This window comes from the organism of the source record quoted next, unplaced genomic scaffold (genome assembly GCF_019419815.1).
Source record: "Pyrus x bretschneideri cultivar Hongxiangsu unplaced genomic scaffold, Pyrus_bretschneideri_v1 Contig5, whole genome shotgun sequence".
In the NCBI taxonomy this organism is placed as follows: Eukaryota; Viridiplantae; Streptophyta; class Magnoliopsida; order Rosales; family Rosaceae; genus Pyrus; species Pyrus x bretschneideri.
Window position 1 is genome coordinate 6,212,009 of NW_025999787.1, and position 13,437 is coordinate 6,225,445.

The window sequence follows — 13,437 nt, forward strand, 5'->3', positions numbered from 1 at the left end:
CTTTCTTTAATTAATTAACGCTTTAACTAATTAAACTTGAATGCAACATTTTCATTTGGTTTTTGTATCCATAGAATTGATTTAAATGGAGCTAAATGAAATGAAAATCCAATTCTCATTTAAAGAGACAAAACAATTTTGTTCTCTACCTAATTTGGGCCAAAATGCTATGACCTCAACTTGTTTGGGCCATAGTGCAATTAACCTCAACTTTTGGGCTATTTTGCAAAAACTTAAACTTTTGGGGTCACTTTGTAAAAACACAAAAGTCCACTACTTCATGTAATTACAACTAGAACCCAAAATTTTCCACAAAAAATAAAACTTCATTAAAGGAGCAAAACAATTTGTCATTTTAGTGATTTTGGACCTTTACGTAAAAACGTAAACTTTTGGGTCAAAATGCAAATACACAAAAGTATCAAAACTTTATATAATTGCATGAAAGCCCCACAAGGACCCTAATTGAGTAGGGTGGCCGGCCATTGAAGCAAAGTTATAAAAAAAAAATTTCAAAGTTTTGTAAGTGGGGTGTGTGTAATGGAATAAATCATTACACACCAAACCCACTATAATTTCTTTAATTTTTCAAAATAAATATCTAATATATTTAAACATAAGAAATATTTCAAAACAAAAACTTTATGAAATAAATCAAAACTTTGAATCAAAACACCAAACCTTTTGTTCTTGGCAAGAACATATCAAGAACAATGAAGAACATTCATGAAAACCCATAAGAGCTCCATGAACATTCTTCACTCAAAAACATACCAAAACCACTCAAACTTAAGGGAAATAACATACAACCATACTAGGGTACATAGGGGTTCCAAAAGTCACTTTAAAACACTTTTAACAAGTCAAACAAGAACCCAAAATTCCACCCTTTGGATTTGGCCGAATTTCCCCAAAAACATGGCACCAAATTTTAGCTCCAATTTCATGCTCATATGAATTACATCTACAACATTTGAGATGGCAAATTTTCTAACAAAATTTACATTCAAAGAAGCAAGAATAAAGCTTGTAACAATTACAACATTCAAATCACAAACTATGAACTACAAAACCCAAAAGGATTCACCAACTACTAGACTTAGGCTCTTGATACCACTTGAAGGAAAATTTGTGAAAAACATGTTCATTTAAGCAACATCAATAACATGCAATTAACAATTAAAGGCGGAATCATGCTTGTATGCACTTAAAACAAAACATTTACCCATGAAATTCAAAGCCTAGTAGATAGGTGAACCAAGACTCAACTCAAAAACAAAGTGAGTTGAGAAATCAATACCTTTGTAGATTCCTCTTTGCATAAGCAAAGGCTAATCACCCAAAGAGAGGGCCTTCATTCCTTGCATCTTAGATCCATGGATTTGGATGGATGAAAAGGTTTCTCCAAGTTCCCAAAATTGAGAACCTCTAAGTCTCCACACCAAGGTATATTGAAGAAGAAATGAGTGACCTAGAGGAAGTAAGATTGCTAGATTTTCCCCTCTAGATTGGCCGGCCTCTTTGAGAGCAAAGGGAGGTTTTTGTTCTCATCTTCACTCCCTAGAAAACCCCTAAGGATGAAATGGCTATAAAGATGTCTTTATACCACCTCACAATGGAGTGGCAAACTTGCAATTAAGCCAAGTTCACTACCCTCCTCTAAATGGCCGGCCTAAGGGGATTTATTGGGCTATTTGGGCCTTTGTGAATCATTATTCATTAAGTTGTCATACAACTTAAGTCAATGGACTTGACGTTCGAAGCCCATTGGGCCTTAAGGTCCAAAACTATCCCGAGGTCTTTTAACGAACTTATTCGTTTGATTAATAATCATATTAATTAATCCTTGCCATAAATAATTAAACCATTTAATTATTCTTACTCATCTCCGTTGAATCTTCAAACTCTACCTTACACGGTGTACGATCCATTAGGTTTCTTTTAGCGAGGCAGTGGGCGATTCAAACTCTTTCAAATCGATTGTGAATTGAAACTTACTTTCAATTCTCCCGTTAGTGATAATACACTTTTAGGGCTTCCACAAACCATGAGTGACACCTAGCAGCATATCATGGTTACCCAAGCTAATCAGAAGAGGTGGAGAACCTATTCAGTTTAGGATTACAAATGCAATACGGTCTTTCTCTAATACAATACTCTTGACCACATTGTTTGGATTGATAGTTTATTCATGTCTACTATCCAATGTGAATCTTGTACTTATATGATTACCTTGAATGTGATCTGGAACGCATTCCAACATCTCATTCATACTCTGGCCAGAGATTCTAAATCATATCATAGAGTATTCTCCCTCAAACAATTTGAAGGTTAGAGATCCCTTGTTGCGCATTCACTTGCCTCCATGGCTAAATGGCTTAACCCCAACGATGCTGTGGGCACCCTGATAGAGTGACTTTGACATAATCAAAGATTAAGGACCTAACCACAAGACAACTGTGATGCCTCAGGTCAAAAGACTAATTTGCATTATCCCAACCATGAGTTCTCATGTGACATGAATATGAGAACTCTTCGTTGATCGTGTTCAGTGAACTCATTCTCTATTGAGCACCTACGTACTTGTCTTGATGTCACACACACCAATGACTCGAGACTAGTCACTCTCCCTGAGAGAAGACATAGCACGTACTGATCTTAACGGACTGTCAATGCCCAATTGACAATCCTATGATCAGGAACGTTTAGGATGTGTCAACGAAAGAATGGTCTCATGAATCTAACTTCTTTAGATCGCATTCTTCCAATCACATATTCCTTGGACTTATCGTTTAAGCATATAACATTTATATGAGACGGCTCAAACAATAATCTTTGCCCTTTATATTTAAACTACATTAGTTTGAAATGTCCGTAAAGTATCATCATATGATTGGTTTTAGGGCACATTTCCAACATGTAGTTCATTTAATCATAACATGCATATAAGTTCTTCTAAAGAAGGCAACATATGAATGGTTCGATTAATGGATTAGGGCATAGTTTTTGGTGAATGGTTAACTATAGTTCTGATTATTGTCTAAGGACCTAAGTTTTGAAATATTTTAACAAATAACTAAATGGCTATGCATGGATTAAGTTTTTGCAGTAAACGTTCCTCACCCAAAGGTGTTGTATATTACTGTGTTTTTCCCTACCTCATTGTTTTTTTCTAACGTATGTCTTCATGGCTTCTTCAGTGAATCCCACTTTAGTGAATCCCAAAGGTATTGTATATTACTGTGTATAAAAATTTATACACATGAATCATTAATAATGACGACCATAAACCATAACTAAATTTTTATCAAATAAAATTCTTGATAATCCCACTTTAGTGAAGATTATTTGGTAAAGTACAAAAAACTATCTCAACTATTGGTGTCATGACACTTTCATACCTCATTTTTTAAAATTGATAATGTCATATCTCATCTTTAGAATTTGGTCCAATGTTATACCTTCCGTTACTTGGCCGTTTACTTTTCAGTTAAATGCTGATGTAGCTTGATTCGAGGCCCACTTTCTATTAAAAAATCATTAAAATATTATTAAAAACTAAAAAAAGAATATTTAATACTTTTTTAAATATTAAAATAATAATAAAAAGTAAAAAAAAAAAAAAAAAAAACCATCAGTTCGTCCCTCCCCTCCCCCTTCCCCCCTCCTCTCTCTTCTCCCCATCTTCATCTTCTTCCTCCCCCCCCCTGGCGGGGGATGAAGAAGAAGGAAAAGGAGAAGGAGAAGGAGGAAGAATAAGAAGAGGAAGAAAAGGAGAAGGAGGAAGAAGATGAAGAAGAAAAGAAAAAAAAAATTTTGAAAACCCATCAACCCCCCCTCCAGAAGAAGAAGAAGGAGAAGGAGGAAGAAGAAGAAGAGGGAAAAAAGGCAGAGGAAGAAAAAAAAAAAAAATTTTTTTGAAAACCCATCAAACCCCAAATCCACCACTCTCATCCATTCTCCACATCCTCCACTTTCTCTGTGCACCTATCTTCCCACCGATGGGATCTAGGGCTTTTTTTTTGGGGGGGTTTGGAGGTGGGGGAAGAAGATGAAGATGGGGAGAAGAGAGAGGAGAGGGAGGGGGGGGAGGTGGGTGAGGGGAGGGACGGGATGAGGGTTTTTTTTTTTTTACTTTTAATTATTATTTTAATATTTAAATAATATTAAATAATTTTTTTTTCAAGTTTTTAATAATATTTTAATGATTTTTTAATAGAAGTGGACTCTAAATCAAGTCAAGTTCGTATTTAACTTAAAAGTAAACGGCCAAGTAAAGGAAGGTATAACATTGGACCAAATTCTCAAGATGAGGTATGATATTGTCAATTTTAAAAGATAAAGTATGAAAGTGTCGTGACATCAATAGTTGAGGTCGTTTTTTATACTTTACCCTATTTTATTAGGTGTCTTCGATAATATTAATCTTAAGAAGCTACAAGATGTTAGCAATATAACAAAACGTATATATTTAACCTTTACGTTTATCACCAACATCCCTTTATCTGCAAATACAGAGGAAGCAAAATGATAATAGCCATAGCAATGGAATGCCAGGATCCATTAGTTGAATAATATAATGATAAATAATTAGATAAGCATCAACCTTCATAGAGCATCCCTCCCCATTTTGAGCAACAACGCCAGAGATAGCTTTGACGGGGAGAGAGAGAGGGACCTACCGTCGCTCTTCAGACGTGTTTTAGAATCACCAACAACAAGCCCCGATACAATCCCAGCGGACCTTGCTCTCGCATGATCTCCAAGGCGACCCAAAACGCGCGTTGGCACGCCAACTGCCGTGCAGCGGAAACCACGTCTTTGTTACGTCTACCGGAAACATCATCATCTCCGCCACCATGGCCGAGAACGACGCCATTAAGATCTTCAAGTTGTGCCATGGCTGAGGTTCGACAAAATCCCTCAATTTTTCCGGGAGCTCTCTCTCCCTTGCCGTGCATCAACTCTCCTCTCTTGTGGACGCTTGCCCCCTTTCGTTTCTTGGGAGAGCCGGATGCTCTCACCTCTCTCACTCTGCTTCGCTCTATTCTTATTCAACCAAAAGCAACAACCTTTATTTCTTTTCCCTTAAATTAAGGCACGGAAAGGCAGCCTATGCCTTTCATTCTTCTTTGCCTTTTCACATTAGCTTTAATCCTGTACCTGATAAAAACTTCAAGAAGCAAGCAAAAGCAATAATCTAATTTATACGTTGCCAGTAATCATCAAAAGAATCTATGAAGAGCTAGCCGATGCTCTGATACCAAAGGTTGGAATTTATGGTTAGCCACACGCATAGATTACAACCTAATACAGGGGACGAAAGAGCACGCAAATCTGATGAAGCCATTACTGAATGATCGAGGAAGAGTCTTCTACTCAATGGGGTTAGTTACTAAAAGAACGTGTTGCTCTTGAGCAGGAACTAAACCATTTTATAGACGTGTAACAACAATCGTTTCCACCTATCACAGAAACTGCTTGGCAAAACTGCACGTCCATTTACATTCCAATGTGGGATATCCACTCACCAACATGTTTAACCTTATTGTCCTACTTTAAGGGAAAGAAAACTTATTCAAATATTAACTCCAACTGATTCCAGTTTCAAACTCAAAACCCTAATGAGATAAGTTTAGAGTCCAATAGGGTTCCAGCAAGTGGGGCTTACGATTCAGAAAGGAAAGCGCCTTGTTGGCATTCCTAAACCTAGATTGTTACCCTCTGTTTACCTGCAGTGATTTTTCTGAATATTGTAATATTTCAATATGGTTTTGTTATTCCTAATGTTTGGTTTGGTGTTTCGAGAGCCATGCATGTAGCTGGCTAGTGTTGTTGTTGTCTGAAGTTATTATCAACCCTTTCTTTTGATATGCGAGATAGTGTGATTATGCAATTAGACTCAAGGACATCCTATTTCATCTTCGAATATGTTTTGAGAATTTTTGTTCTCATATGATCGCATGTAACATGAGATTTAATAGTTTTGTTAAAATGTAAAATCTTGTGGCTTTTGATGAGTAACATGAGAGCACATGGCACATTAAGCTTAAAGCGTGGATTAAACTGCTATGATATCCTAAAATATATTGAAATTCTACTATAAAACCAATTAGCACTATGCATTAATAGACTAACTTCTTATAAAGACATGAAATTCCCTTATTCCCGGTGTTGAATTCACACTCAACAATTACCCAATGTGGAAACAAGCAAAGCTATAGTTGATCTCCTTGCGTCTGCAGTGCTGTTGCAGTAGTGTTTCGTGCAAAGTTTTGTCCCGGCGGCATAACAAAGTTGCAAAACACAAATTTAAGGAAAGCATCTTTAATAGAGGCAGTTTTATGTTGATGATGTTTACACCAAAAATATTATTGGGCCTTAGTTTTGGATTGGTGTAGTAAGATGACACAAAGGAAAATAGAGTTTCAGTTTAATTTACTCTAAAGGAACGATGCGTAGCCCAAACCACTTTTTGACTTGTCAAAGATACCAAGTCTCAGTTTTCCTTCTTGACTGCTAAAAGCTTTGAATGCAAAGTACTTTTACATTTTGGAGGGAAGGTGGTCATAGACTCAGCAAAAAACACTGTCTTGGTTATGCTAAACTAGGTTCACCATTCAGATATTTTGGATGACTTTCTTATTAGTGCATTACTTTCTGAAAAGTATTCCTAGGTTGGCTTCAAATGAATACATAGGAAGTATTCAAGAAGGAAGTGAAAGGTTTATAAATACAAGTGAAAGTCAAAGCAAAGAACACTCATATCATTCAACAAAACAAACCATGGGCTTTCAAACGAAAGCTCTCTGCCTTTACTTGTTTCATCCCTTTTGCCTTACCAAAAGATCACTTGAAACCAAAACCTTAGAACTTTAGGAATCCTTCCTTTACACTCTAAGACCAATTAAAATTTGCTCTACTACCATCTTTTTGCGTAGTATCGATATACCAGCCAGTAGATAAAGTTTGTCACTTTAGTTGAAACACTTTACAAGAAGCATCCTTAACCTGATCGAACGGCCTTAAAACCAATCTGATAAGAGTTTCATTGGTTGCTTTAAGTTCATTTGTTTATGTACTTTACTTATTTGTGGTATTCAATATTATGAATATCACTTTCAGTCCTGTAGTTACTGCTCTTTGTTACTTACTGTCTTTATTATTCTGTTGTGAATGACTAATGTTGTGTGCTTGAGTATAACTAGTTTATATTTAGCCTCATCTTAATAGTATCTGGTATAACATCAAGTAAAAATCAAAATCCGTAACAGACAAGACATTAAATAAAGAAGTTTTGTTTACTTGTGGCACAAGTATCGCACATACATATAATTTAGGATAATACTCGGGAAACCAAAATTTTAAACCAATTGATTTGTCACCAATAAGAAACAAGCACGTTAAACGATACTTAGTTAATAACCCAATCATCTACTACAACATCATTTGATTTAAAATTTTGGTCTCCCTAACATTACCCTATAATTTATTCCAAACATATACATCTCCGGGGACAATCCGCCGCTCCCGTCATTGATAAAGCTTGCCAAGAACTTTCCGCCGTTGTAATTGAAGTTGTGAGTGTTGAGATAATTGATGAACTGAGACATTGCGGTGCCTTGATCATACGCACAAAATTGGAAGTTGATGTAGTCAATCAAATGACCGTCGCTCTTACACAAATTTCTGAATGAAACAATGGGTAGTGCTAATTGTAAGCCCAATGTCGTTACTTTCAGTCAGCACCGATAAAGGGTTTTTGTAATAGGGGCAACAACAATGCAGCTCTTAAATTTCTTAGGAAGATGGAGGAAGGAGATTGCAAGCCTAGCGTAGTTGCCTATACCACCATCATTTACAGTCTTTGTAAGGATAAATTAGTCGTTGATGCATTGAACCTCTTGTCTGAGATGATGAGTAAGGATATTGCTCCAAATTAACGACATTACCTATAACTGTTTGATTCATGGAGTTTGTAAATTAGGGGAGTGGGAAGAGGCTACGAGGTTTTTTAATGAAATGGTGAGTAAAAATATTTTTCCTCATCTCCGCATGTTTAATATCTTGGTAGACACACTTTGTAAGGAGGGGATGGTCCGGAAAGCAAAAAGCGAGGCTTAAATGATGGTTGAAAGAGATATTCAAGAGGATAACTGGTGGTAAGTCATGGTTATTTATCCATTTTGGAGGCCAGTAAAACTCACATAAACATTTCAGACTCCCTTCATGGATGGTTTATCTTTTGCAAGAAGAAATGGAAGGCGAAAACGGAAAAAGATCCTCGCCCGATCCTTTTCATGGGAATTCGGAGATCTTATAATTATGTTCGTTCATCGTATATCATGTGATCAGAAATCATTTAAATTTTAAAATTAAATATAAATAATACGTAACAAAAACCGCATAATATACGACGAACAGACAGATTACAAGATCCCGTTACCATTGAAACTTTATCATATGGTACAACGCGGTAGAACCCTACTCGCAATTTTTCTCCTCTCCCTGGCGTCACCGATTCTCTCATTCTGCCACAACAGGCATGCTGAGGATGATGCGCGCGGCGCCAATTGCCGCTTCTTCTTCCTTGAAGGTTGGTTATGGCATCGGCAGCAGACTGAGAGTGAAAGTGAGAGGTATGCCGCCTCTGCCTTGTCCTCTTCGTAACTTTACTCTCTTCAACAATTACTTTGCTCCGTTTCACTCTCGACCTTCCTATCCTACCAAATCTACAAAGACCCAATTGCATCAGCTTGTCAAAGTAGCTAACCTTGACGATGCACTCCGTCTGTTCGACGAAATGCTTCAAATGCGTCCTCTGCCTTCTGTTGTCCGTTTCAATCAAGTATTGACTCAAGTCGCCAAGTTGAAGCATTACTCGGCTGTCATCTCGTTGAATGATCAAATGGGTCTGTTGGGAATTGTTCCTAATGCTTACACTCTAAACATTATCATTAATTGCTTTTGTCATCTGAGCCAAATGGGGTTTTGTTTGTCTGTCTTGGGAAAATTCTTCAAACTGGGTTTTGAACCGAATGTGGTGACCTACAACACATTAATCAACGGCTTCCTTCTCGAGGATAGAGAGGCTGATGCTGTCGGGATTCTGAATAAAATGATGGAGAGTGGTAATTGTAAGCCCGATGTGTTTACATTCAACATACTAGTTAAGGGTTTTTGCATGAAGGGTAACAACGTTGGAGCTATGCAATTGCTTAAGAGGATGGAACAAGGAGCTTGCAACCCTGACGTTGTTTTGTATAACACGATTATCAACAGCCTCTGTAAAGATACTCTGGTTGTGGATGCATTGAAACTCTTCTCAGAAATGACAAGTAAAGGTATTGCTCCTGATGTCATCACCTATAACACTTTGATTCATGGAGTATGCAAATTAGGGGAGTGGAAAGAAGCAGTGAGGTTGTTTAATGAAATGGTGAGCAAAGGTATCTTTCCAGATGTGTTCACCTTCAATGTCTTAGTAGATACACTTTGCAAGGAGGGGTTGGTTGGGGAAGCAAAAAGCAAGGTTGAAATGATGACTCAAAGAGATATTGAGCCTAACACGGTTACGTATAATTCGCTTATGGATGGTTATTGCTTGCGAGGAGAAATGGATGAGGCGAAAGAAGTCTTTGACATAATGCTTAGCAAGGGGTTCGTGGCTGATACTCATAGTTACAACATACTGATAAACGGCTATTGTAAGCATAAAGGGATAGACGAGGCTTGGATACTTTTTCTGGAAATGTCTGGTGGAGGTCTGGTTCCAAACACTGTTACTTATAACACACTAATAGATGGTTTTTGCAAGCGGGGCAGAATACACGATGCACAAAAGCTGTTTGCCACGATGCAAGTTTGTGGTCAACTTCCAGATGTTCAAACTTATGCTATTTTACTTGATGGTCTGTGTAAAGACCAACAACTTTCTAAGGCAATTGAATTGTTTGAAGAAATGAAAGGCAAGGGATTGGATCCAAATATTGTGGTCTACAGTATTCTTATTGAAGGTTTGTGCATAGGTGGAAAAGTTGAATGCGCAAAGGATCTCTTTAGCAGTTTCTTTTCAAAAGGACTTCAGCCTAATGTCAGGACATTTACCATAATGATTACTGGACTTTGTAATGCAGGCCTAATAAGTGAAGCGGAAAATTTGTTTACAGAAATGGAAGAGAAGGGCTGTTCTCCAGATGGTTGCGCCTATAACACAATTATCCGGGGGTTTTTCAAAAAGAATGAGACGTCAAGGGCAATGAGACTTATCCATGAAATGGTGGAGAGGGGCTGGTCTGCAGATGCGTCGACTACAGAATTGATAATTCATTTACTCTCTAAGGATGAAGTAGATCCTGCTTTGTTGGCTTTAATAAAATGATAAAGATCATTTGGATATTGGAGTTTTGAAACAGATCCTTCTAATTGTCACAATGCACTTGGGAACTCTTTCACAATGTCGGCTTTTAGTTGGTGCTCAAAGTTTTAGCAAATATATTTGCATTTGACCACATCATGCTTGAAAGCATTAAGATTAGGAAGAAAAATATCCATCAATTCCCTCTTGGTGATTGGAGGATTTGACCTAAACATTAAACAGTTTGTGTAGGTCTTTGAGTTTCTATCTCCGAAAATGGTCTGCAAATTTCGGTTATTTTGCCGGAATGAGTCTGCAACTGTAGTATTCAGACTTTGTGTTGTAAAGAAATCATTGGGGATATTGTTTGTGTTATACTTGTACTTCGATCAAACCAAATCAACAACGCTAAAACTGAACAACGGAAGCACACCTTTCTTATTGATATAAAGAAATACAAGAAAACACACACAAGATAGTTTCTTGTCTCATAAGTCTCTCACACACTATATCCACTCTTTGTACCCTAACGTTAAGGAACCTTTTATACTAACTCAAAAACCTAATCCTAAACTGAGTTGGAATTCTAAACCTATCTGAAAACTTGCGTCCAAGTTTCCCATACCTATTTCAATTAGAACTTCCACACCAGTTAGGGATCCTTCTCGGATTCTATACCAATTTCTAACAAACTCCACCTTGGTAAGAACTCCGCCTCGAGACTTCTTATGCTTCCATCGCTCCACCATTTTCAAGTATCAAACCTGTCTTACATGCACCAAATCCAGACAATGGCTGAATTTTGATGCACCCACCACCTTTGTTAACATATCTGCAGGATTATCAGCTGAAGCGATTTTTGTTACGAGAATCTCGCCTTCAGCTATAATTTCTCGAACAAAATGATATCTTACATCTATATGTTTGGTTCTTGCATGATGCACTTGATACTTCGCCAAGTAAATAGCACTTTGACTATCACAATGCACATCTATCTTGCGCTGCTTAACTCCCAAATCTGCTATTAATCCCAGTGTCCAAATGGCTTCCTTAATTGCTTCTGCCATTGCCATATATTCTGCTTCTGTAGTTGATAAAGCAACCGTCGGTTGTAGAATTGATCTCCAACATATAGGGCCATTTGCCATGGTAAACACATATCCTGTGGTAGATCTTCGTTTGTCTAAGTCACTAGCAAAATCAGAATCTACATATCCAATAGAAAACTTCTCGATTCCTTTATCATTCCGCTCAAAGCAAATTCCCGTGCTCCTTGTTCCATGCAAGTATCGCAGTATCCATCGAGCAGCTTCCCAATGCATTTTTCCAGGGTTATGCATAAATCTGCTTACTAATCCAACTGCATGAGCAATATCAGGTCGAGTACACACCATGGCATACATCAACCCTCCAACCAAACTAGAATAAGGAACGTCCTTCATCTTAGTCCTTTCTTCATCAGTTTTAGGGCATAACTGCGTGCTCATCTTGAAGTGAGATGCCAGAGGTGTACTTACGGGTTTGGTTTCATCACGGATGCCAAACTTGTGTAGCAATTTCTCCACATACTGTTTCTGTGATAAACACACCAGCCCTTTCTTTCTATCCCGTGTGATTTCCATCCCCAAAATTTTCTTTGCTTCGCCAAGGTCTTTCATCTCAAACTCATTTTGCATCTGAGTTTTGAGTTCTGAGATTTCTGTTTGATCACTAGAGGCAATGAGCATATCATCTACATAAATCAGTAAATATACATATATACCTTTTCTCGTTTTCTTGTGATATACACAGTGATCGTATTGGCTCCTAGTGTAGCCAAAGTCCTTCATAAACTTGTCGAACCTTAAGTACCATTGCCTCGGAGATTGCTTCAAACCATATAGAGATTTGTTGAGCTTGCATACTAGATTCTCCTTTCCTTTCTCTTCGTATCCTTCTGGTTGACATATGTAAATTTCTTCAGCCAAATTTCCATGCAGAAACGCAGTTTTTACGTCCAATTGTACTAATTCGAGATCAAACTGTGCCACCAGTGCTAGGAGGATTCGAATGGATGAATGTTTCACCACGGGAGAGAAGATTTCATTGTAATCTATTCCCTCTTTCTGAGCGTAGCCTTTTGCTACTAATCTGGCTTTAAACCTTAATGAACTTGCATTATTTATTCCATCTTTCTTTGCATACACCCATTTGCATCCAATGGCCTTTCTTCCCTTAGGTAGCTCCACCAGATCCCAAGTTCTGTTCTTCTTTAGTGACAACATCTCATCATCCATAGCTTCATGCCAATTTTTAGCTTCTTTACTCCTTGATGCTTCTGTGAAATCTGTAGGGATGTCTACCTCGATTACAGGCAATGCATAGGCTATACAGGAGACGCAGTCTTTGTATTTAGCAGGAAGCCCAACCTCTCTTTTTCCTTTTCTCTTGGCGATACAATCATCTTGATCTGGTACATCATTACTCATACTATCCTCTTCTTGTTCTTCTTCTTGATCGACACTGATATGACTTTCATTGTCGAGTTTGTCTTCATCTCTTGAATATTCAGTTAGTTCTTTTGCTAGCTCCACCTCTTGCACAATCTTTCGATCTTCTCTTAGTTGCATATGGGTTTCATTAAACGTCACATTTCTGCTTATTACAATCTTCTTGAGTTCTGTACTCCATAATCTGAATCCCTTGACGCCACTGTTAAACCCTAGGAAGATAGCCTTCCTTGCTCTCGGATCTAATTTATTTTCTCTAACATGGTAATAAGCATCACACCCGAATACCCTTAGTCTGTCATAATCTTGAGCAATTTGTCCTGACCATACTTCCATTGGAGTCTTTCCGTTTAAAGCTGAAGAAGGAAGACGGTTTAGGATGTGACATGCATAGCTCAATGCTTCTGCCCAAAAACGTTTATGCAGTTTTGCTTGTGACAGCATGCATCTGACCTTTTCTAACAGTGTTCGATTCAACCGTTCTGCAATTCCGTTCTGCTGGGGAGTTTCTCTAACACTGAAATGTCGTGTTATACCTTCCTTTTTGCAGGCTTCAAAGAAGGGATCAGACGTATACTCTCCCCCATTATC

The 13,437-nt window shown here is 37.7% G+C and overlaps 1 protein-coding gene across 2 annotated transcripts; it reads left to right on the top strand.

The window, feature by feature from the left end:
• The first annotated feature begins 8,429 nt into the window (after positions 1–8,429).
• Positions 8,430–10,726, top strand: LOC103948942 (putative pentatricopeptide repeat-containing protein At1g12700, mitochondrial). 2 transcript variants are annotated; one of them, XM_048569583.1, is made up of 2 exons: positions 8,430–10,016; positions 10,137–10,726. In XM_048569583.1, the coding sequence occupies exons 1-2, from the start codon at positions 8,546–8,548 to the stop codon at positions 10,379–10,381; spliced, it is 1,716 nt and encodes a 571-aa protein (XP_048425540.1). In that variant the 5' UTR covers positions 8,430–8,545; the 3' UTR covers positions 10,382–10,726. The 2 variants fall into 2 exon arrangements, with proteins under 2 accessions (XP_048425540.1, XP_009358311.2); XM_009360036.3 differs by having other exon boundaries at positions 8,430–10,726.
• Positions 10,727–13,437: the final 2,711 nt, after the last annotated feature.